The sequence below is a fragment of the Pagrus major genome, chromosome 22 (assembly GCF_040436345.1).
Source record: "Pagrus major chromosome 22, Pma_NU_1.0".
Lineage (NCBI taxonomy): Eukaryota > Metazoa > Chordata > Actinopteri > Spariformes > Sparidae > Pagrus > Pagrus major.
This window is the reverse complement of record NC_133236.1, coordinates 8,428,342-8,452,733: the sequence shown is the minus strand read 5'-3', so window position 1 is coordinate 8,452,733 and position 24,392 is coordinate 8,428,342. Positions and strand designations below refer to the sequence as shown.

Here is a 24,392-nt window from a genome sequence, read left to right as displayed (position 1 = left end):
GCGGACAATACAATAGAAACAAATGCTGCCAGGTGTTCCTGTTATTTTGTCCACTCTCTTTATGGGGCCTTGAGTAGCTTTACCAGCCAGACTGGTTTTAAACTGAAGCAGGTTGTCATCATGGTTACTTCCTGCCAGAATTGACCAGCTGCAGACAAACTTTATTAGCATTTGGATGAATATCTGTTGCCACTTTACACACACACACACACACACACACACACACTCACACACACACTTTGGGGCACGGTGACTCACGTGTGATCTGGCCGGTGATGGGCAGACTCTCCTCTGATCCAGCGTACGCAGATATCGTTACGACATAATCCACATCTGGAGTCAGGTCTGAGATGGAGGTCTTAGTGGCAGATGCAGGCAGAGTAAATTCTTTTGTTGGTTCGTCTACAAGAATGCACAGAGTCAGAGGGAAGCGATTAGGAAACTATGGCATTACTTCATTTCTCCAAGAGTCAAAACAGGGCCTCAGAAAAACCTGATTCCGACTGTTGACCTGAGGACTGGAAGAGCCGTGTAAACACACAACAACAGTATGATTCAATTTAATGAAAACTTTCCGCATTACTAGGAATCAAAACACATTGTTTTAACCCTTAACATGCCAGATTCTTCCACTGAGTCAAGTGTAATTATTTATTACAAGATGCCACCGCTGCACAGAGTCAATGGATTTATTCATGTGTTGATTCTATTAGTTAAGAGATTGTGGATGCCTATTATAAAGAATTATTAATGTGAAAACGTACATTAAATAAGTCACCTTAAGCTCTCACTTGTACTCAGTATAACAATAAGAGGTAACTTTAACTGAATTAAAAGACTCTTGATTCTTGAAATTCTTGTCCTACTGAAGCATGTGATTAGCCTAGCTTAGCATAAAGCCTGAATAAAATGGGAAAAAAAGCTAGCCTGACTCTTTCCAAAGTGAAAATGTGTAATTTGAAGCACTATGTTTTTTGTAAAAAGTAACGTAAAGTCTTCCCATTTTATGGTTTTCAATCTTACTGGCAAGCTGTCTAACATTAGCTGTGTCAGTAAGCTAGTTCAGCTGACAGTACAGTTACAGCTGTCAGTTAATTAATTTATATAAAGCTAACATTAGTTATGTCTGTTAGCTGGTTCAGTTAGCATAGCACATAATAGTTGCACCTAACAGTTACTGAATGTAAATTTATAAGATAGTATTATTTCTGTCAGCTGTCTAGTTAAGATAGCTAACAAAAACTAACAGCTATGGAAGGCAAATCTGCACACTAACATTAAAATATGCTTATATATGCTATGCTTGCTATATATATATATATATATATAGATATATATATATATATGCTTGCTATATATATACGTCTGCAAATACGCAAGCTAACGTCAGTTCTGTCAGTTACCAAGGTTGGCTAGCTAACAGTCAGACCTGAAAGTTATTGAATGTAACGTTAAATATGCAAACAAACATTACATTATCTGTCAGGTAGCTGCTCCAGTTAGCCAAAAGCACTTACCAGTTATGCCTCGCAGTTGGTTTTAAGTTGGATATTCGACAGACATTCACTCCGGTGACTCCCAGCGGCGTCTTCTTACTCAGTTTTACACAAAAAAATGTTTCTTCATGCTGACTTATTGATATTAGTGAAATTATTATTTAAAAAATAAATAAATAAACAATACTAAACTAAGCTGTCCCTAAGTCAGCCTCCAACGCAGCGCGAGGTTCTGGGAGGCGAGCTAACCGTCCTCCTGCTGCCAACACTGTGTGAAACTGAGTACGAAGGCGCTGCAGGGTGTCTCCGGAGTGAACGTCTGTCGACTATCCGACTGGAAAATAACTTCACCGCAGTTTCAAACTAAATATCCAAGCTAATGTCAGTTAGCTGGTTTTGTTAGCTAATAGTACGCAACAGTTGCACCTGAAAGTAATTCCATGTAAATATGCACTGTAACTTAACATTACTGAGCTCGCAGTTGCGCCAGGTGGTCGTTGAATTTAAATGCAAGCTAATGATAGTTCTGTCAGTTAGCTGCTTCAATAAGCAAACAGTACACACAAGTTACACCCGCAGCTTCTAAATATGAATGCTAACAAGTGAGGTTAGCTAATAGTACCTAACAGTCAGGCCTGACAGTTACTGAAAGTAAATAAGCAAATTCGTTCAGTTACCTGGTTAAGTAAGCTAAATACCTAAAATATAAATATCTAAGTTATAGAATATAAATATGCAGGCTAACCTTAGTTCTGTCAGTTAGCTGGTTCAGTTAGCTAATAGCATAGCATATAGCTAACGCTAACATTCTGTCATTTAGCAACTTTGCTAACAGTACATAACAGTTACTGCCTAGCTAGTTTAGTTAACTCAGTGTGTAACAGTTACAAACAGCAGTTATTGAATATAGACATGCAAGCTAATGCCAGTTCTGTCAGTTTGCTGGTTCAACTAACTAGTACACAACGGTTGTGTACTAGTTAATGCGGCCATTACTATATATGAATGCTAACATTCTGTCAGTTAGCAAGTTAAGTTAGCTAACAGCCTAACCCTGACATTGAATGCAAGCTTCTTTACATATTTAGTTTAGTTAGCTAATAGTAGGTAAAAGTTAGCTACACCTGTCAGTTACTGTGTGTAAATGTAAGCTAATATTACTTGTGTAATGTAGCCAACGTTACATTCACAGTTAAACCTAGCAGTATTTGAATTGAAATGGTCGAGCTTTCTGTCAATTAGCTGGTTTAATTAGCACAGTTCAAACAGTAAGAGTAACGCCTAACAACTGCTGAGTGTAAATAGTCTGTTTAGTAGCAAGTCTGTGTGGTGTGTAAGTCTTCACTTACTCAAACATAAATACCTCTAACTAGGTTGAACATAGCTGCTGGCTTTGTGTGTGGGTGCACTGTCATGGTGAAACAGGAGAATGTCTCTCCTAACCCCCGTACCACCACAAAGTTTGAAGCACACTATTGTCTAAAATATACGTGTTTACTGTAACATTAAGATTTATTGGAACTGAAGGGAAAACACTGGAAAACCTACCCAAACCAAAAATATGTGGACGCATACTTTTGGCCGCAATGAAGGTTCACAAAAGTCGTCTTCGGTGACATTAACTTTGCAGCAGATTCGTCCTTTAATAAAATTGTGTGTGTAAGTTATGTGTCAAGATACCTGAGACGACTCCTCGCTGTCTTTTTCTTACCATCTCAGCTGTTTAATGAGCTCTGGTTGGTAGACGTGACATCTTACACTCCTGAGCTAAACTCATCCTGACAACCTTCCGCGCTCGTGATAATGTTTTTTATCATTGGAGCTTCTGGAGCCAAACATGTGTCTGCAGAGATCTCCACGTAATTGCGGGGAGTGTTGAGTCTTGCTGGGCACATTGATGTCTGAGAGGGTTTATGACACTTGTAATGTTTCGGGCTCGGCAGGACATAACTCGCCGGTTTAATGAGCACCCACCTGTGTGTGAGGTCACTTGTATTCTGTAGCCCTGTATCCTGGACGTGGGTCTGCTCCACATCATCTGCACTGTGTTCTCATTTAAAATCTTAAACCTCAAATCTGACGGAGGGTCGACTGCGGGGAGAAAAAGAAAACACAGTTAATCCTGCAGCTGGAGGACGGTGAACGTATTGTAATGTAAAGTATGGAAGGATTTTCCCAACAGTCAACACTTCACAGGGTGAAGTTTGACAAGTTCACTGTTGGAGCAAACAACACGAGACAAACCAAACTACACATGTGAGTGAGGGGAGACGTTTTAGTAGAGATATAAAAAAAAAAAAAGACCTCGGTTTGAGCTGGAGTGGCTCCAGCAGCCACAGACAACAACACAGTGAGACGACAAACACAAGGAAACAACACAACATCATCTTCAAACAGTTCAGGACATTGAAGAATGATTCACGTACAGGGCGGGAGGATGAAAACTGATTCATTTTGGCTGTGATTTAGTGTACGGAAGCCAAAAAAGGCCAATATAAAAATTCATAAGAGACTATTCTAAATAATACTGACTGAATTCATGGCTCTTAAATATCTAACTGTGAAAACTTTCTATCTGAATCTGTGTTCTTGCTTCACAATACTTTCTAGTAGTTCATAAGTTTAATAGGTTCAAGAGCCTCGGTCTAAAAACTAAAGTTCGGTCTAAAAGAACCCAAAACCTAAAGTTAAATCCGAGAAACTTCAGTTTTTGAAAAAACAAAATCTTTGACCTTTGGAAAATTCACTGAGGGGAATTAAACCCACATAAATTCACATATGTGTATTTTTAAAGTCAAATATTTAAATGCTATGAACTCAAACTGGCCTTTCTTTGCTTCCATACGTCACTGTAACAGATAGCCGGCACATTTTAAGTGACTTCTATCCAAAAATCTCTTCGGCTGGTGTCGTAATGGAAGAAGTTTTTTTTTAAAATTCCTGAAATCACCAGCTACATGAAATAAAAATGAAAAGTTTCCGTCCCTGTCATCAGACTACAACATGGACCGGCTGACATCCAGCAGACCGTCCATGACCTCAATCCAACAACTCATGATGTTGAATTGACAAACAGCAAAAACACACACACGTGATGAAACTCTTGACGGTATTGATTATACAATGGGTGAAGATCTGCTCGATCAACTTTCATCATCTCCATTGCAAACCTCACAAAAGAATACACGATGTCGGTGGAGACACGTGTACGTCTTTGCACATCAGCACCAGAGGTTCTTAAACTACTCGAGGTCCAGACCCGAATAAAAAAAGAAAAAAAGCAATGACAGAATCTTCTGTCAGAGAGTTAAAACTAATCCTTGCAGGATCTGGAGCTGGATAGTTTAAGAACCGCCGGTCGTTGTGGCGTCAGAGGAGAGTGCACACAGATGACCTGGTGATCACTGACACGGACGATCATGCACGTGTACATGAAAAGTTGTTTACAACAACTTGGAGCAACGGACACAAAGTTTCCATGTACACGAGGGACCACGGGTTATTGTTCTGTAAATATTTTAAAATGATATTCTTCAGGTTGGGGTGGAGAATGAGCGGTCGCCTGTCTGACAGTCTAGCTCGCTACAGTGCATCGGTTTTATTTCATGCTGCCTTACTGGTGAGGCCTCCACATTTTAATCTTGATAGATGCTTAAAATAAACTGAAGATCTACAGTTAAGTAGTTTAAAGTAGCTGAACGGTAAGAAAAGTGTAGCAAAAAACTACCAGCCTCGATGCTGTCAGAGCTAAATAACGAGCCTGTGAGAAAAAAAAACAGTTTTTCCAGCAAGAAAGGATCAACATGAAGACGGAAAGAAGAACTCCACATAACAGTTCAGTCGGGGGCGTCGAGGTGTTGAACTGTAACATCTCTGATCAGATTCCTGATCAAATAAATCCATTTCAAAATGCACCACTGCTACTGCTTAACAGCTGCGAGCTAAGGTAAGTGACTGAAATCATCCAGTGGAGGGAAAACAAAGTGATAATGAAAAACAACTAAAATACAGAATGAGACTGATCGGTATTGATCCCACTGGTGCTCGCATCGATCAGTTAGCCGACCCCCCCGTGCTGAACGTTTATTTCCTGAACTTTCACTTAACTTCTTCATGTAACAAACAATCTTAATCTTTTCATGCTGGAGGAACGTTAGCCTACAGTAATCTGAGCTCCAGAGTCTGGGCTCATTCTATAAAACTCCACGGCTGCAGAGACACAAAGAAATTACTCAAAGAAGTAAAACATTAACATTAAAGGTCTTCTACACCACATCATCTAGCTAGAGTTTATTAGATATTAAAGTATCGGAGCCTTTTTTTCTAGACCACCAACCAGTTGGACTGTTAATGTGAGGGTGAAGAATATCACTGAAAAATATTGTCGTGAAGCCAAGACTCCGGGTCAGCTGACCGGGTCGAGGCTTGACCGGGAGGGTGACAGGACGTCAAAAATGGAGGAACCACCAACCTGGTGAGTCAATTCAAGGGCGGCGGGCTGCTGCTTCTGTTTCCAAACGACCAAACACTATCCAAACCAGAGGGACACACACACACACACACCGTCCACACTCACATCCAGGCTTTGCGTCTTTTCTTTGAGGCGTCGGGCGTCTGGGCCTCTGCTCTGCACTGCACTGCTTTTATTTTGTTATCTTTCACCTGAGATGTGACAGTTCAGAGCAGAGGCCTTCCTGTTCTGCTTCTTTTCTCCTCAAGGTGTTCGGGCCTCCGGCACCGACGTGTCAAACTGTTCCACGCAGGAGGATATATACGACCCTATTAGGACGGCTGCTGGAGAGGCAGCGAGGGCCCCCGTCGGGACATTAAAGGGGGGTCACAGGAGGTCAGAAACTCTCCTGGAAGCAGAGAAAAGAAAGATTCTCCTCCTGCTGTTGCTGATTTAATGGATTTTTAACTGCACCGTCTTCTTCAGAGAAAATCCAGAGGCACAGACGAGAAGATTTTCTCTCCTCTCCCAAACCTCTGAAACCCCTGGAAAATAATGTGAAAGTCATATTTTGTCTTTCCGTTCCATCAGGAGAAAGGACGTAGGGAGGAAACTTGGCCACGTGCCATCTGGATTTTTTCCTTTTTTTCTTTTTTGAAACCAGAGGAACTTAGACTACAGTAACCGATAGTAGATTTTAAGCACGGGCCCCTCCTGGTGTAGAAATAACCAAACTACATCTGTCGGAGCCGACTTAACCTACAGACGGACGTTCATCCAGCCGTGCAGCCTCACATGGGACGCAGTCGAGGCTCAAAAATATGATCTTTTTCTTTCTTTTTCTTTATCATCTCTCTTAATTATTTCTCTTTTTATTTTATTTTAAGAAAGATTACTGCCTATCAAGACTAAGAAACATAAATTGATGCCATTAAAGAAGCACCAGACCGCTGGGACAGTAAGATGATTAAGCTTTTCCAACAATAGCACTTTTTTTCTTTGTGGTTTCTGTATCACCGACTGGAGGCCGGCTTTTATTGTCATTTCCCAGCTCAGTCGCTGCCGTCAGCGAGTTACATCCATAGCTAAAACCACTTCAGAAGCGCTACTGGTTTGGTTAAACAAAAAAAATAAAATGAAATAAGCTCCTATCCACAAATTCAAACCAGATATTTGAAACTGAGACTTTTTTTCTCTCTTTTTTTCTCTCTTCAAGAGGAAATCTGGAAACATTCCTGCAGGAAACTGGAATTATTGGAGCACAAAAGACAAATCATCAATCAAAGGTTAAACTGAGGCTGAAATCAGTTCAAACAAATCAATTCACAAACACACACATATGCTTTCTCTATTTGATGGTTTTATTCAGACTAAATGTTCAGCTCCACACAGAGAGAAGGCAGAGGTGAGAGGAGGCAGATGTGTTGGATCACAGAGATTAGAGGAGGAGGAGGAGGAGGAGCGGCTTTACCTTGATCCTGGGCCTGAGAGGAGGACAGCATGAGTGCCAGGAGGGCAGCCGCTGCCAGAGACAGCCTGCTCTTCATCTTCAGCTCCTCACGCTCAGCAGCACATGAATGAAGCTGCGACAGTAAAAGGAGGAGGCGGTTAGACCTTCACACAGCAGCCCCGCAGCAGCCTCAGGGCTTCACAAGACCTTAAAGCAACCTGAATGTGAACGTCACCTGACTCATCGCTCATCATTTAAATCTACATCTAATATCAATTAGTTAGCAGCTTTCCGGGCGGGAATATTTAATAAAGTCATATTTCCATGATCCTTGCACTCGTAAAAAACTGCTCCTCAAACAGCCAGAAAATATTAAATGACAGACTCGATGTGCATGAATGGATAAAGTTAAAAACAAAACCACAACAGCTTTCAACAACTAATAAAGCCAATTTGATCAAAAAAGTAATCTATTCTTTGCGTAAAATTCCGCTTTCTCTTCCTGAAGCAGCTGAAAATTTAGTGCAATTACACTGCAAAAGGTCCAATTCAGTATCTAACACCTCCGCTGATGAGATTAACCCACTCTAACACAGAGAAACTCTCTCCACAGATAAGAAAAACCGAGCATCGAATCCCGGCGCCGTGCGCAATTACGCACCACAACGCAAAGAATGTCCACGCGTTTCTCTGAATATCCAGAATAAAAGAGGATGGAAAAGTCTGGAAATAACACTACCTTTAAAATTGCATGAAATTAAATTATCGACGTGTAATTTTATCACCTGGAACTAAACTAAAAATTAAAAAAAAAATAAAAAACTCATGCAGGACTGACCTATAGACGGGACTGTGGAATTTCTTTGGTTTGGTTCAAGAAATTAAAAATTTAAAAAAGGTTCAATTTTCTGTTGTAGACCCCCAACCTGAGAAAAGGGAGAGTGAGGTGGTCCGGTGTTGAAGTCAGAGAGCTCCGCGGGTTTTTGGTTCCCAGACGCGTCGGCGAGCCTCTTTCCAAGTGGGAAGACTCTCCACACAATCTGCTACTTAACAGGGGGGCTGCTCCCAGCTCTGCCTGCCCCGCCGCGGAGCTCTTACGACATCCAGCCGGGCCAAGAAGTGATGTGTAACCTCTCCAAGTGCTGGGAGACACACACACACACACACACACACACACACACACACACACACACACACACACACACACACACACACACACACACTCGGAAACTTTTACATAGTTTTCTGCATTCCTTTCCGGTGATGGAGGGCTTCTGTGCGTCTCGGCCGCAAGGAGACAGCAGCGCAGATCTGCTTTTCGGGAAGAGGGGGTCAGCGCAGGGAAACTGACAGAGGCTTTTACCCCCTTTTTCATTTCGTGAATCAATGGGAAAATATTACACAGTCTAGTAAACTAAGCCCCGGGTCAGTCTTTTCCCGTTTTAATGCATCACCCCGGCTTTCAGGGACTGAACAGAGGTTTCTGGGCTCCTCAGGAGGGTCTGATGAAGCAGCAAACTGAACTGTGTGACAATTAAAATCATTCAGTGAGGATTAATCCCGTGCAAAACTTAAACAATTCACATTCTGTACGGAGTCAAGTGAAAATACAAAAGTAAAGGATGTCAGAATAATGACATTCACTCCCCTTTTACCACACATTCCCAACTCTGTACACTCAGTGTCCAAATTTGTAAAAACTCCACCAGATTGATGACTTGTGTAACCAGTCTGTGTAACAAACCATCCAGCCATCAGGCTACACATCTGGAGTGAGGTTTCAGTGTTTCTTTTGTCAGAATTCTTCTCATTGTCAGCGCTAAATTCACCAAAAACCCAGATTTCTTCCTAAAACTTGTTCCACCAAATCCCAAATTAACCTCCAAAACTTACCATAGCACATGACAACCTCAGTCAGCCCCCATGATACCTTGCAAGAACAATGGCCGTGACTTCTGGCACTTAACTGGAACCAGCATTTTCAACGTTAACTACATGCTAATCCTCTTTCTTAGAGCGTTCCATACGGTGATTCATTCATTCGTGAAGATCTGGGTTAGCGACTTTATTGAGTGAACGCTGCTAACACTATTATTATTGCTGTTCAGCTGACGCTTCTGAAGCCTCAAGAGCACCATGAGTGTGTCAGTTGTTGATGATACTTTGTACCTTACGTACTTAAGTATCACCCCTGGTAACCTCCCCACAAAACTTGTCCATAGCTCCCAAAAAGTCAAGCAGTCAAAATAGCAAAGTGTGACAACCAAGTTCCTTTTTGTGAATCGTTGTCAAAATCTTAGCATCGTAGCATTGTCTTCACTAAGCAAGACATTTCCCAAATTTGGCCATAGCCTCCCCCCAAACGATTTAAATATGTAATAGCCAATTTTCTATAGCATTCCCAATATCTATTTAGCAGAATGTGTCATGAGGTAGTGACTCGAAATTTGTAAAAGCGCCTGAAACTTTTTGTTAATTATCATAGTGCCCCTTAAATCTAAAAAAAATTCATAAAAATGACAATCATGAGTCAAAATCTGCTGTTATGATCTTAACATTTGTAGCGTCAACATTTGGTTCTTCTACAAAACCCCAAACTATAAATATTTGAATGATGACAGGCGCCCCCTGGTGGACAGAAGGCGCTGCAGAGCCCTTTAAGTCGCTCAAATCTCCGACCGACTGTCTCGTCCTGTTTTTTTAGCACCGACCCTTCAGAGTGGTTTCAGCTGACACAGCAGATTCCTGAGGAGATGATCAGATTTTATTTGTGAGTGGATGGAGGAGCTGCAGCTCATCTGGGTGAGTTCGGAGTGTTAAATGATGTGTGCTGGGTGTGGACCGATATCAGAACAGGCCCGGGGGCCCGTCTCCTTCTACACTCTACACTCTGACTTAAATTCAAACAGACATCAGACAAGAATCCACCCTAGTTGTACAATAGATGAACATGAGGTATGTGCCAGATTAAACATTTCTATTCTGGAAGCTTTATGTTTGTTTTTGTACAGAAGCAGCAAAGCTCATAACATAATTAGATTTAATTTACATGAGGGAAAAATAAGGTGTTAAAAGCCTTAAACCCCTGAACAGCAGTCATGTAGATCTCTTCCTGTGAGACAGTCCTGGTTGATTTCTTTGTAAACATCGCCCTCTAGTGATGGAAACTGAACACTTGCACAAGACATGTTAACAATGTTGCTTTGTGGAAATGTGCAGTTTTTTCAATTTGCACAGAGAATCTGAAACATTTACTTGAAGTATTATTTAAAATATTCTAGTCATGGTTTGGTACTGAATGTATATTGTGATAAAAGACTGAAAAATGTTGCATTCATCCCTAAATGTATGTCTCAAATGTCCTTCAACTCACCCATAGTGAGAATCCAGCCTCTACGGTGTTCTGTAGGATACCCTCTGATATAAATTGGGGTGGACAAAATAATAGAAACACAGTATTCTCTATCTACTCCACTACACTTCTGAGGTTAATATTGTACTTTTACTTAACTACATTTGTCTGACAGCAGGAGTTACAAGTTACTTTTAACTTACGTTATATTACAAGCTTATAAAAATCAATACATTTTCTAAATCCTTTCTTGGCTTGTGACCAAGCCATATTTTTTTATTTAAATATATTGCAAAGAACTTTTATTTTTTGTTGATTCTGGCGGCCCCTGTGGGCGAGAGATGATGACGCTGAAACAAAGTAAACTTTGTTGATGAAGGTTCTCAGTCATCCAGGTCATGGTAAATCTAGGTGCTGTATCGTAGGCAACTGGACTTGTTTCAGTTTCTTGAAGACGTTTCACCTCCTTGAACTCCCCTCCAGTTAGTTAGAACTGAAGAAGCCTCTTGCCCAGTTGCCTACGATACAGCACCTAGACAAAGTAAACTTTGTTTTACAGCCGTAACACCAGACTACAGGGCAGCTTTTCATCCTCAGCACACCACCACAAAAAATTATTTTAGTTTTATGACTGAAGGCAGAATCTAACCCGGTGAGTCATGAGGAATAATAAAAACTCCTGGGTCAGAGGCAGGACTTCTGTGTGGAGTCTGCATCTTCTCCCTGTGCCTGTGTGGGTTTCATCTAGGTACCCCCAACATGTATGACATGTGACATAAATAATCTTCTCCTAGCTGTAGTAAGTGACGTCACAAATCCAAGATTTTCTGCAAAATTTACCAAATATATTTAGAAGTTTAAGAACAAGATGCATTAGGGAAAAAAATAGTAACAGCCCAACATAAAAGTAAAAAATAGGCTCAACCACCTCAAAGAAAATTACAACTAAAGCATTAATATGTGTATATAAATAATAAATTCTCTAAAGTTTCAGTGGACAAAATCTTTACAATATTGTTATCCATTAATATTCATGTTTCTGAGTATGTAAAAAAACAAAGTGATCAGAGAAGGAGCCATCAGTAAGTTTTGGTCATGAGAGCCATTTTTTTTATTGATCCTCAGGTCACCAGAGAGAGTACAAGAAATAAATATTGATCCCATGAACATGAAACAATATCCCACCATGACAGGAAACAGGTCCCCCTGTACACAGGGAGGTTATCATCTTTTATACAATATATAGAGCTGCTGGCCGGTTTTTAAATGGAAGGAAACAGCTGGAGCAGTCAGGAGTTATTCTTTCTTCTGAGGGAACGCCGCCTTCACCAGCTCATACACAACATATCCAGCACCTGAAAGGACAAACAAGACCAATTAGTGGGACGTGATAATCAACAGTTAGATTAAAACTTAAGCAAATAGAGTCATTTCTGTGTGACTGTTTTTCTAAACACACTTGTTGAAAGAAACAGTCATATACAACTTTGGAGTAAACAACTCTTCAGTAAAAGATGGATTAAAAGGAGGAGAAGGATTTTCTCACCGAGGACGGTGAGGGCCATCGTTGATCTGTACAGGATAGCGTCGCCGCTGCCTCCTTTCAAATGAACCGGCATCCCGTTATCCTCCTGCAGGAGAGAAATGTGATGGAGAACTTCAACAAACATACTGAAGTTTGCTTGGACTCAATCACACACATTCACTAGAGCACCAAATCTGGATTCATACGCCACTGAAAATAGTCCCAGACAAATGCACTATTTTCTTGTGTTCGAGTAGCAATGGAGTAGAGCAGAAAATTAACTACTCAGCTTCTGATTATTAGGAAAACCAGGTCACAGTAACACAGTAACAGTATTGGCCCTGAAAAAGACATATCAGTCGAACCCTATTACTGAAGGCAATCTTAACATAAAACTGATCAATTTTCCCTTATTGAATGCACATCTATTCTAACATTATATTAGTATTGAAACCAAAATCCGTTTAAAACAACTAGACGGACCTTTCTGTATCCTTGGTCACATTATTTTTAACATTTAGCAGCAGCACTGTCGCAATTAGAGATTTATAAGGGGATGTTTTATTGATTCAGAACTCTTGTCTGAGTCACTCTCAGGGTGAGCGGACCAGCAGGAAAATCTCCCAGAAGCCTGTGTAGTTTTTAGTTGCTTCTGTTCATCATGCATGCTGGATTCAATCATTCAGGTTATAAAGCATATTCCAGCAGTCACACCAGAACAAATCAGCCATAAAACTAGTTTGTTTAGTCTACAAGACACTTGGCCAGCTGGTTGCATCATCCATCAGTTCTTCATCTTAACACCAGTGGTGATGACATCAGGCAGCATGAGAAACAATTGCTATGATCCACTGAATGCTCAGTAAGTACCGTATTTGGATATTTAAGTCACTGCAGGTCAAACAGTCAGTGCAACATACATCATTAGTGCTCCACTCAGTTAGACTGCTTCACATACTGGCTACTTATCTTTGGAGCTAAGGTGACAGAAACTTTTTCTGTCAAGGTTTCAGGGCTTCATGAGAAGAACCGCTGCTGAAGACATCAAAACATGCACCGATCAGCATGTGGAACATTCATGTATACGTCGACAGTTCTTGGACCCTGCAGCTTCTCACTGCTGCTGGGCGCTTTTATGGCGTTCAAACCACTTCCTGTCTGGAAAACTGCACCATGATGGAGCCTCTGTATGTAAAACTGTTGTTATTCTCGCAGTGTAAGATTTTCAAAGTCTGATCTCTTCAAATTTGCTACCAAAGAAGGAGGAAGTATTTACCACTAGACCTCGTCAAAGGAAAAAGTCATAAATCATGTCTGTGTTTAGCCTCTCAAGATTCTTTGTTTGTGTTCTTATTTATTCAATGTGTCTCTGGAGAGGCATCTTTGACGTCCTTTATTTGGATTTTCAGGGGCAACTCTTACATTCAGGAGGGCAAGGCTTAGTCATGGCAGCTTGAGTTTCTAAAGGCTGGTCCTGAAAAATGTGGGCTCTACATTATTTGGTGAATCCGACACTGCATGGAAAAAGCAGAACCACCACAGTGCAGATTGTATTCCCACATGTGCAGTTCTGTAGACAGCAAGTGCTCAAAAACCTGTTTTAGCGACCTCAGCACTCTGTTCTTATTGTGTGATTGTGTTTCTTTTTAACAGAGTTCCTCAACAAACCTTAGGGTAGAAAGATCATTTTACAGTATAATGTTTTACCTGTTATCAAGCAGCAGTTTGGCTCTTCACTGATATTTTCTGTGATCTCAATGACTGTCTACCATCTGACCAGCATGATACAGAAATGTTTGCCTTTGTATTTTTTTTTGACATTGTTTTCTTATCTTGGGCGGATCCAGCTGTGACTGGTGTAGTGGTAAGACAATTAATATTTAAAAAACGGTTTCATTCAGAGCAGACAGGAGACAACTGGGAGATCACATCAAATATTTTGAGGAAGTAACCTGCCGCTGGATAACAGGTTCAAATTACATTTCCTGGCACAACATTAACAATGTGACTACACTATTGTCTTGTCCACACGTACAAAAGGTTTTTTTTTTTTTTTAAATGTCACCATCCATACAAGTGTTTTAGCACCATATCAGAAACATTCTCTGTCCATATCAACACATGTGAAAACACATATCAAATGACTGTTCATACACAGGGCATGTGTTTGCCGGTGTAAACAGGATGCAGATTGTATAGTCTGTGGTTGGTTGCTTAGTTACAAAAAATTCTAGTTTACTTACCTACTTCTAATTTCTATTATACATGTTAGAGATACCAGTGCTTGTACTGAGGCAACAGGTAATTATTCCCTGAAACAGGACAAAAATAATAAAACGGGGATACTTGACTGCTCTTCACTGAATCCTCCTGGATAATGCTGTTTTTACTAAAACACTGTCAGAAGCCATTTTGTCTCTCTTCTCCATCACTGCGTTATCAACATCCTTTTGTGTCCTTCTAAATAAACACAATATAACATCCATTCCTTCAATTTAGAAACACAAATATTCTGAGTTCACATTTGCAAGTGATGCTACATACACTGATAACACCCAATCAGGAAGCAAACATGCATTACGGTTTCCAAAAAATCTTTGTTTCAAACCATCCAGACATAAACAGTAACAGTAAGTTAAAATGCAGTTTGCATGTGTACGAAAGGCAAAAATGCAAAGAAAAAGGCTACAGTTTAAGAAATACTTGAATACATGTGGACAGGTCATATGTTTGAGGATATCTTCCTACGTCAATGTTTATCATGATGTGGCAAATGCATTCAAATAGATCACATGTAAAACGACCAAACTGAGACGTTACATGACACCAAACCTCTGACATGTTTAAGAAAAATATCTACTTCATTTCATTACAATACAATGTGAGATATCAATGACAACACTGAATTGTCGCTCTGGACTTCACAGAGAATTACTAGTTGTCATTTATACCAATGTCAACTCATTACTGATGACCAGCACAGATGAGTCAAAGTGGATTACACAGTATTAGGACCCACAGTCGCAGATATGGGAAGACTTCTGCTAATGTTAACTTAGTAATAAACAACTGGTACTATAATAATTGTGATTACAATAGCTATAACTAAAAGGGATTGCAATGCACTCAAATAGAAAAAAGTCTGGACATTTGACAGTTATGTCAATTAAATAATTACACAACATAGCTGTGTTGTCTGTTTATGCAGTTTTACCTGAAAATGCTTCTGTTTCTGTGGGACTTTGTTGTCAACCTGCCGGCGGACAGAGCTGGTGATGGTCCGCCGCGCCACCTGCTGGAGCGCCTGGAAAGCAGCAAGAAACCACCAAAGTCATCCCACACGACTGAAAACGAAGTCATGTTAAACCCACCTTGGTTAAACACAATGTCTGTTCATATCTACGGATAATATAACCGCCCAGATGCGACAAAATGCTCGTTACATTAGCTACGAAGCTAAGCTAATGCTAGCTGTTCCGGCGGCATCTCAACGTTACCTGGTTTTGACCCCTAGCTAACAGTTCCTAGCTAAATCTAGCCCATGTCGTCGTTTCGTCGCAGATTTTCAGACCACATACTGGTCTGCTTGGTTAAACAATATTTCTACAAGGCAAACGCAACGTTTGAGGAATAAATAAACTTACAAATATGTGTCTGTTCATCTTTAGAGTCCGTCTACAGTCGCCTCAGTCACACAAGGACACCGGAAAACTCTACTTCCGCTTTCAGATTCTTCTTCGTGGAGTTTGACGGCTGACTGTATTTATGCCGCGCGCTCTGCTGCCCCCTACAGTGTTTAACACAACGTCCTCCATTACATTTGCTCGAAGATGGGGTGGCTCAAAATGTGTTTAACTTTAAGCCTTTAACAAACGCATCATTTTATCATTTAGGTGTTAATTCATAAACACGACTCCCCCCTCCCTAATGTATGCATCATTTTCTGGCAACTGTATGGAAGCTCATAGCGGGACTTTATTAAAATAATAATGTAAACTTGAAAATTAAAATGTCATTCCACAACAGTATTATAATTGTCCACGTATGTATGTGTCACTGATGTAAAAATTAAAATGCAAATATAAATCTAAAAACCCATCTATTCAGTTTGGCTGCAGTGTTCAAATGTTTATACTCATTTTTTTTTTTTTTATCATTATGATTGTTAATTCTGTTACATTTTATCAGCATAGTCGTAATTACACATTTTATTCTATGTTGTTTAGTAACATTTTACTGTTTATCATTATTATCAATTTTATTCTATTTGGACATTTTAGTTTTTAAATTATAATACATATTACGTGTAGTATAACATCGTTTATTTATATTTTTATTATCTTATATTCACAACCCATCTTTTATTGCTGCCATGGTGCATTAGTCTCTAAATCCATTTTTTTAAAGCCTCCTACAATTTATCAATCACATATAAGAAACACTTTGAATTGCATTTGGTTTGTTTGAAAGGTGCTATACAAATAAAGTTTGATTAATTGCTTGATTGGGAAAATCAAATGAAATACAGGGACAATGTTTAAGATCCTACATGAACAGACTTCTCCACCATTTAGGAATACGTTATCAATAAAATATGTTACGACCTCTTATAGCTGTGTCTATCACTCTATTCTTGCTGTATTATTGAACTAATGTTCTGCTATTTACCTATTCATGGCTTTTCATGACTACTGCACTGTCTTAAAATGCTTATTTTGATGCTGGCATTACAGCGTCTTGTCGTCTTCTGTCTGTGAATTTGAACCATTATGTCATCGGTTGTAAAACATGCTGAAGGACTGCTGTTAAACACAAAAGGCTAATAAAGCAAAGCGGGCAACAATAAAACACTTCACTCTTCAAATTCGATGACAAATTTATTCTTTTAAAGCAACAATACAATACAGATGGTGTAAAAAAAAAGTCAAATGTAGTGACACTCAAAATTCTAGTTGTAACAATGTATCTTGATGAAATGTATTAAAATAAAATTAATTTGTTCTCATCACATTTCATCATGCAACAGGATATTCTTTTTCATCTAGGCTGCTAAAAACAATGGCAGGATTTGCGTGTAAACTCGCATGTTAGATTCACTCTTAGTATGGTAAATGTTGACAAACACAAACATTTAATCACATGTATTGAATCGGACTGTGTTACTGTTATATCATGCTTCATTATTGTTATTGCATGTAAATGACAATGAATAAAACTACAGCACAGTGTCAACATATATCGTTATGGATCAGATTTACACACTCGCAGCAACCTCCAACCCTTCAGACTCAAAACCCCTGAGCTCCAGTGTGCAAATACTGCCTTTCCAATGCAAACTCTTAAAACTCTAATTTAAATACATAAAAATTAAACATTTAACTGTACAGCTCCTAAACTCCAAACATGTCGTGTTCCCTCTGACGTGGAACTTGCTCAGCAAGTTTTAAGTGCAATGACTCAGTAAAAGCTGATTTTAGTTAAGGTGGGTTGATGTCGCGGACGAAACGAGGCACAAAGACGAACCGCTCAAGCAGCTCTTGAATCACATTAACATCTCTGCTAACCAGCATGCAACTCAGGACTTAAAGCAACAACATTCTAGCTCACCTGAAGTGCAACAAGTTAAGAGATCCTACAGGGGTCTGGAAGGTCATCCAAACTTTCCAGACTCATTATGGCAGATTTTTTTTTTAAATTTAATCTCAATTACTTTTCCAGACCTGAACAGAAACTCTGACTACACTTTTTATTTTAGTTGATCATGTGACACATCAATCTGACACCCTCCTCATGTTACCAGGAAGAAAATCTGTTAAAAGCTGTTAGACGTTGACTGTGGCTGAAATTTTTTGGCTATTCTTATATTAATTTTGGCAAATAATCAGCCACCGTCAGCCAGTTTTAAACCCATGTTTGACTGCTGAAGAAGTTGATGTGGATATGACATATTTGGCTTCTGGATGAGTGTCGACAGATGTGTCACAGGATCACTGTTCTGTGCAGCAGAGGTGAGCTGGAGGGCGGCTGGTGTCTCAATTAGAAATGTCAGCGCTGTTGCTGCGGTTGCCACACTTGTGATGGATGATGAGCAGGACGACGCCCAGGAAGAAGCAGACAGAGCCCACGGTGATGTAGGCGATGCCAAGGAATGGGTTCTTGCCTCCCATCCAGGAGATGGTGCTCAGGATCATCCGCTTCCTGCCCTCGAAGCTGCGGACGGGATAATCTGGGTTCAACTGGTTAAGGATGGTACCAGGATCAAAACGACCCCAGGGAACTACAAATGTACAACTCTGAAATGGAGACAGTTGATCAAATTCTACCCCCCCCCCCCCCCCCCCCATTTTTTTATTCTCAGACTTTCCAGACATGGAACTAAATTCACTTCTCATGTTTGATTTTATAAACTGGACAGATGTACTGCTTTGAATTTTGGGATACGCTTCCATATCATTACAGTGCTGGGTTGTAATAACACAGAATAGAGGAAGTAGACTATGTTAAAATGCTCATTTAAGCCAAATAAATATCTGTTGTTTTATAGCACAAAGCCTTCGTCAACATTCCTTTGTCTGCTGAGTAAGATTTAATAAGAATCTAGTTTTGTTTTTGAAGTCTGATCCCAGTTTGTAGTTTTTATTCTCATTTATAAACTTAAGTCCTCCTGGCTCTTTAAATGGTTTGCTGCAGCGTGTACTATATCCTGTTGTGAGTTTCACATAAAGGATACTGTAGACGACCTCCAGTGTGTAGTTTCCTCGGGGCAGAGTAGGAACCATGTTGCTGGTCTTATTGATGATGCGGTATAGTTTGCGGAAGGTCGGCAGGGCAGCGGTTCTCATCCACACGATGAAGTCCTCGTTGATAAAGCCATTGTTATCCTGAGCAGAGTCCAGCTCGTAGACGGGCCGCCGCCAGTTCACCGGCTTAGTTGTACCTGAGTCAGAAGGAAGAAACAGCAGCGATGAAGTGAAAATCTAATGTTTCCATGAGCTAACTCAAAGAAGCCCTACTGATATTCCCAATGTTTATTGATATATGAAATCAGTCTGTACTTAAGGTGAGCTGATAAATATGTTGACAGGTAAAAGCCATTATAGTGTAGTATATTCAGTATGATTAAACTTAAATAGCACGTTCACAGTGTTTCCTCAAGGGTTTTCAAGAGTCTTCAAGAGTTCCTGACGTATAGCTATCATGTTATGTCAGGCTTTCTTTGTGGTGCTGAATCAATTCTTCACCTCCAACATATTGATGAGCGATGAAACTCATTGGCTTCCATGTTAGGCTTAAGGGTTAATGACCCCGAAGGCAAGTACACAAAAAAGCTGCTCCTGCTGATACCTTGGAAAACAGCTGTGAGGTTGGGGTTGTTCAATCCAGGGTTTCTGAACTTCACATGCTTGTCGGTCCACCAGGCGATGCCTGTGTTCGACAGAGGAATCTGAACCCTTGTGCCGTTGGGATCGTTGTAAAACAGCTCCAACGTGTCTGCCACAAAAGGAAAGATTGATGACTGAAGTAATGATTTAAATCACATTTGTGTCAGGTAAACAGGGGAAGAAACTGGCTCACCATTGAACATGCTGTTGGCGATGGCCCCACAAGGTGCAATTGGCTTGTTTTCATTCATAGCGTATGGCTCACACTCCTTACTGGGTTTCTGTGGACGAGAAGAAGACAAAAGACAAATATCATCACATGCTGGCAGCATTTAAAGCTCTTCCTTTATGCTATTTATCCATCTAGATTTTTTTGGCGTGAGTTGTAGAGTTTTGGAGATATCGGCCGCATAGATGTCTACCCTTTCTTGAATTTCATGGAACTAGATGGGACTTGAGTTCAAAGCACCAAAAAATACATGTCTCCAACAATGTCTCTTTCCAGAAATCATCAGACAGTTACTCAAGATAATTCACAGAATTTGTAGGAACTATTTTTACACCTGGCAAACGTATCATCGCGCAGAAGGAGGCGTGCAACTACTGATGGCCGAGAGACTTGGGAGTGTGGTATTTATGTTTAAAAGCATCCTCCTCCTTTAACTTTACCTAGCTTAGTTAACTAGCCTCTGGTCCATTAGTAGATGCACACTTCTCTCTGTGCCGTGGTCTGTGGATTATCTTGAGTAACCAGTAAAGAGAGAATGCTGTCGAGTTTTTTTTAAATGTAGCTGAGTGCCATCTCGTTCCATCATATTGGAGAAAAGGCGGACATCTTTACAGCCGTTATCTCTAAAACTCTAAAACTTAAACTGTCCCTTTAAATGCTGCAACATGCAGGTTACTGTACAAAAATGTTCATAACAGGTCTGTAAACAATATAATTGTGCTGTAGTCAATTTGCCCCAAGTCACATTGGCTTGTTTCTTTATGTGTACGCTCACATTAGAAATGGAAGAGTTATGATGTGCAGACCATGGCTACTTTGCAACAGACCAAAGATTTAAAGTGGATGCTCGATGCAATAGTTAATTTAATATGATGCATCAAATTCACTCTGACTGTATTAAGGTGTGAGTGTCTTCCAAGCAGCACTGAGTGAATGTTTCCTCCAGACAGAGACATTCGTCTCACTTACATTAAATCTATTGTCAATTTGGGGCCTTGAGCAACCTTTGAATGAAGAGAATCAGACTCACAGACTGGTTAGCAACACTGTGCTGTATGGACTGAAGTGTAACTAATAAACCATCTCAGGATTTATGGCTTCTGAAGTGAATATTTCATGTTCTCATGCAGAGTTGGCTGGTGCAGCTTTGACCGTGTGATAATGCATTTTCAACGGCACTGTGTGACCTCTGTCATGTGTTATTGAAGAGTCTTGCTGAAGTTACCAAGAGGGACTCCATGTCTCCATTCAGCTGGCTGTCATCTCTTGACTTGACGTAGCGACGGTGATTTTGGTAGAAGTTGGAGAGGCCGTAGTACATGAAGACGCTGCTCTGTTGATTAAAATAAAAGTAGGAAAGACAAATTGTTCAACCTAGTTGTGTTAATACTCATGGAGAGTACTTTAAAGTTTTAACGAGAGTTTCTCACTTCATATGCCTGCTCCAGGTAGAAAGGTATCGTGCAAGTACATGGCCGCGTGCTGTTCCAGCTGAAGTTCTGGGAGCAGTTGAAGCAGGGACTGGACATGTCAACTCCTGTATAATCAACCTGTAGGCAAGCAAGAAGACTTTCTGTATAACACTTTTCCAAACAGTTGCTATAATGCACTTGAGGGCAAACAGACAGAATAAAGACACACAAGTAAGACAGGCAGATGAAAACAAGAAGACCAAGTGTACAAACCACAAAATGTACCTCAAGAAAAAGTCATTTTAAAGATTCTTTAGGATAAGTGAGCACTATTTTGATTAACAATAACAACAAGCCAAAGATAAAATATACATGGCAATGCTGGCAGAAGCCATTAATGAGATGAGACACAAAGATCTGATGTGTTATTGGAAACAGTGCAGCATATTCCCAAATCCCAATGAACTGTTCTGTCCTGTGGAAGAGCACCACGCCAAACTCCATTTCAAAAATCGCCAATTTTAGTGCTCCTGTACGTGGTACTTTCTGTAAATCTCTGACCAGCCGTACACTATTGTATGTAGCTTTCATATGTAGCTAGTCGTTATACAGAAAACTTAGCATTGCATCCAGACGTCATACTGTTCCTGTCATGTAACGTTACGTTACCTCAAACTCCTTGATGTTGTTGGATGTTACATACAGGCCGATGCCGATGGGGATGAATATGAGTCCGATGATGAAGAAGGCAGGGAGCACGGTGCCTGCGGTGAGGATGGGCTGCCAAGCGGGCAGTCTCTGCTGTTTAAACGCGGTGTTCTCGGGCTTCTTGCTCCGCAGCGTCCCGCCGCCAGGCCCGGACACGGTGATATGTCCATCCTCGTTGTAACTAGACGCCATCATCGCTCCTATCATCGCTGGTCGAAATGACAAAGTTGTTAGCGTTAGCCACCAGGCACAGTTAGCACCGCGCGGTCACTAACTTGGAAACAGACCGGGTTTAAGGCCCCACTGGTGCGCTCACATATGACGACTAATAACTTCAATTATGCTGTCACTTATTTTTGGTCATTTAGTGATTTAATCCATTACCTAAACGAGCAAATGGCTAGCTAGAACGCTAGCATAGGCTGCTCCTTCAGGAAGTTTACAAACAAGCTGAACGTAACGCGCGATGACGTCACTAATTTAGTTACAGTGGCAGCTGCTGCTGCCTTCACATGCTGTCGGAGATATCAATTACTACTACTGGCGACATGTTTATATTTTAAATATGTGATAAAATGTGTTCCGATACATCTCTCTTGTTGATCATTTCCACCATATATTTCTGATGCATTAATTCCCTGGATTGACTACCTTTCAGCCTGCTATTAGCAACAATTAAGAAGGTAATTTGTCAGAGTACTTTTTTTAATGATTATTTCGAACCAGAATTATATAGCAAGCGTTTTAGGATCCTTAATACCCAGTGATGGCAGAGGATGTTTCATTAAAATATTAATAAAAATAGAAGCACTAAAATCCAATAAGAAGAGGTATGTCTCATTCAACCAGTAAAGGAAGACATTTCGGTATTCATTTGAGTAAATGGGTCTCAAGACCTGGAACCCCTTGAAAAAAATGCAGATTTTTCATTAAAATTATTAATATAAAATCTGACGAGTACTAAAATCCAATAAAAACAGGTGTGTCTCGTTCACTCAGTAAATGAAGACATTTCGGCATTGATTTCGAGTAAATGGGTCACAAGACCTGGAACCTATTGACAGAAATGCAGATTTTCCATTAAAAATATGAAGAAAAAAAAAAACAAGCTCTGAAACCCAATAATTAGTGGTATGTCTCATTCAACCATTATAGGTTGACATTTCGGCATTGACTTTGAGTCAATGGGTCACATGACCTGGAAACTATTGAAAAAAATGCTGATTATACATGGAGGCTATTGTAAAAACGCTGAATTTTCATTAAAAATATTAATTTTAGCGTATGACAAGGACTAAATTACGATAAAAAAAGAGGTGTTTCTCATTCAACCAGTATAGGAAAACATTTCGGCATTGATTTTGATGGATCGCATGACCTGGAAGCTATTGAAAAACAAGCTGCTGATAATACATGGAACCTGTTGAAGAAAATGCTAATGCTAAGAAAATCTTAATAAACAACAGTAAAGGCATTAACATTCAAAAAAGAAACAATGAAGAAACTGATTCACATAAACATGCTAAAGCAGTCTTTAATGTCAGTGTTTATTTTTTTATCAGACAAATCCAGTGTTGGACAGTCAAAGTACATGTGGTCATCATTTATTCGGTGCCTGCTTCTGTCCCCAAGAAGAGGTCGTTCATTACACGTTATCAAGTCTGTGTCACAGATAATCACACAGGATTAAAAGTGCATCATGTGAATTTGAAAACCACATTATAGTGGGTTTTTCTAAAGAAGGAAACAAAACAGAAAACTCCAAATTCACAAGCACTGTATGTGTATGTTATTAGACAACACATATAATGTGATCTTATGTTTATTATATCATCAAATACACTTTAAACCAACATGGCACTGCTTCTTACCATACACCGAACGTTCAGCAACTTTCAAATGCAATTTTTTTTCTCTCCTATGGTCTTTCCAGGATCAAACTTGGACAAAACACAGGCTCAAATTTCATGCCAGAATAATACAGTTTCCTTTCAAAATTCACCATACAGATACCTTAAACTTGCTCTAAGCTACAGCCTTTTTGGCACTGCGCTATGTTTCCCCAACCTTAGACGGGAGTTAACATTTTCTAAACACATCCTGAATACGCTGGTAAATCCTAAATTTCAGATTATGCCTGTATTCCACACTGCATAGCACACAGATAACATTCCATCTGTACAAAGCTCTTCAGTTCAAACTGCAGCCTTGGTTGTATCTTATCATGTCTTGTTAACAAGATCTAAGAGGAGCTGTAATTGGCTGTGATTGCGTTGGTGAAAAGTTGTTGTCTTGGAGCTTTAACCAGGAACGTCCACCATCTGACACCTTTCCTATTTCTTCTCATGACATCAGAGATCTCAGCTCAGCAGCGGCTGCTTCCTGAGA

The 24,392-nt window shown here is 40.1% G+C and overlaps 3 protein-coding genes across 3 annotated transcripts in view; all 3 read right to left on the bottom strand.

Annotated features, from left to right (window-relative positions):
- col12a1b (collagen, type XII, alpha 1b) overlaps positions 1–7,493 on the bottom strand; it is a 154,877-nt gene extending 147,384 nt beyond the window's left edge. Inside the window, exons 1-3 of the mRNA XM_073492726.1 lie at positions 7,418–7,493; positions 3,471–3,587; positions 259–402 (exon numbers count right to left, since the gene is read on the bottom strand). Coding sequence (XP_073348827.1) covers positions 259–402; positions 3,471–3,587; positions 7,418–7,493 — 337 coding nt within the window. The remainder of the gene's footprint in view (positions 1–258; positions 403–3,470; positions 3,588–7,417) is intronic.
- Positions 7,494–11,943: 4,450 nt separating this feature from the next.
- On the bottom strand, positions 11,944–16,013 carry cox7a2b (cytochrome c oxidase subunit 7A2b). Its single transcript, XM_073492243.1, has 4 exons — positions 15,918–16,013; positions 15,488–15,577; positions 12,295–12,379; positions 11,944–12,103 (listed from the first exon to the last, which is right to left on the bottom strand). Exons 1-4 carry the CDS (start codon positions 15,933–15,935, stop codon positions 12,045–12,047), a joined length of 252 nt encoding a protein of 83 aa, XP_073348344.1. The 5' UTR covers positions 15,936–16,013; the 3' UTR covers positions 11,944–12,044.
- Positions 16,014–17,137: 1,124 nt separating this feature from the next.
- LOC141018144 (cell cycle control protein 50A-like) lies at positions 17,138–22,457 on the bottom strand. The gene is made up of 8 exons (XM_073493044.1): positions 22,389–22,457; positions 21,966–22,213; positions 21,315–21,434; positions 21,110–21,217; positions 19,849–19,936; positions 19,618–19,764; positions 19,004–19,210; positions 17,138–18,499 (listed from the first exon to the last, which is right to left on the bottom strand). Exons 2-8 carry the CDS (start codon positions 22,209–22,211, stop codon positions 18,306–18,308), a joined length of 1,110 nt encoding a protein of 369 aa, XP_073349145.1. The 5' UTR covers positions 22,212–22,213; positions 22,389–22,457; the 3' UTR covers positions 17,138–18,305.
- Between the last annotated feature and the right edge of the window lie 1,935 nt (positions 22,458–24,392).

Coding starts and splice junctions, on each gene's coding strand:
- LOC141018144 (XM_073493044.1), bottom strand. CDS start 22,211: ATGATAGGAGCGATGATGGCGTCTAGTTACAACGAGGATGGACATATC. Junction 19,937..21,109: donor GAGACATGGAGTCCCTCTTG/GTAACTTCAGCA, acceptor TCTCGTCCACAG/AAACCCAGTAAGGAGTGTGA. Junction 19,765..19,848: donor CGCCAACAGCATGTTCAATG/GTGAGCCAGTTT, acceptor CTTTTGTGGCAG/ACACGTTGGAGCTGTTTTAC.
- cox7a2b (XM_073492243.1), bottom strand. Junction 12,380..15,487: donor AGAAACAGAAGCATTTTCAG/GTAAAACTGCAT, acceptor TCTCTCCTGCAG/GAGGATAACGGGATGCCGGT. Junction 12,104..12,294: donor GATGGCCCTCACCGTCCTCG/GTGAGAAAATCC, acceptor TTGTCCTTTCAG/GTGCTGGATATGTTGTGTAT.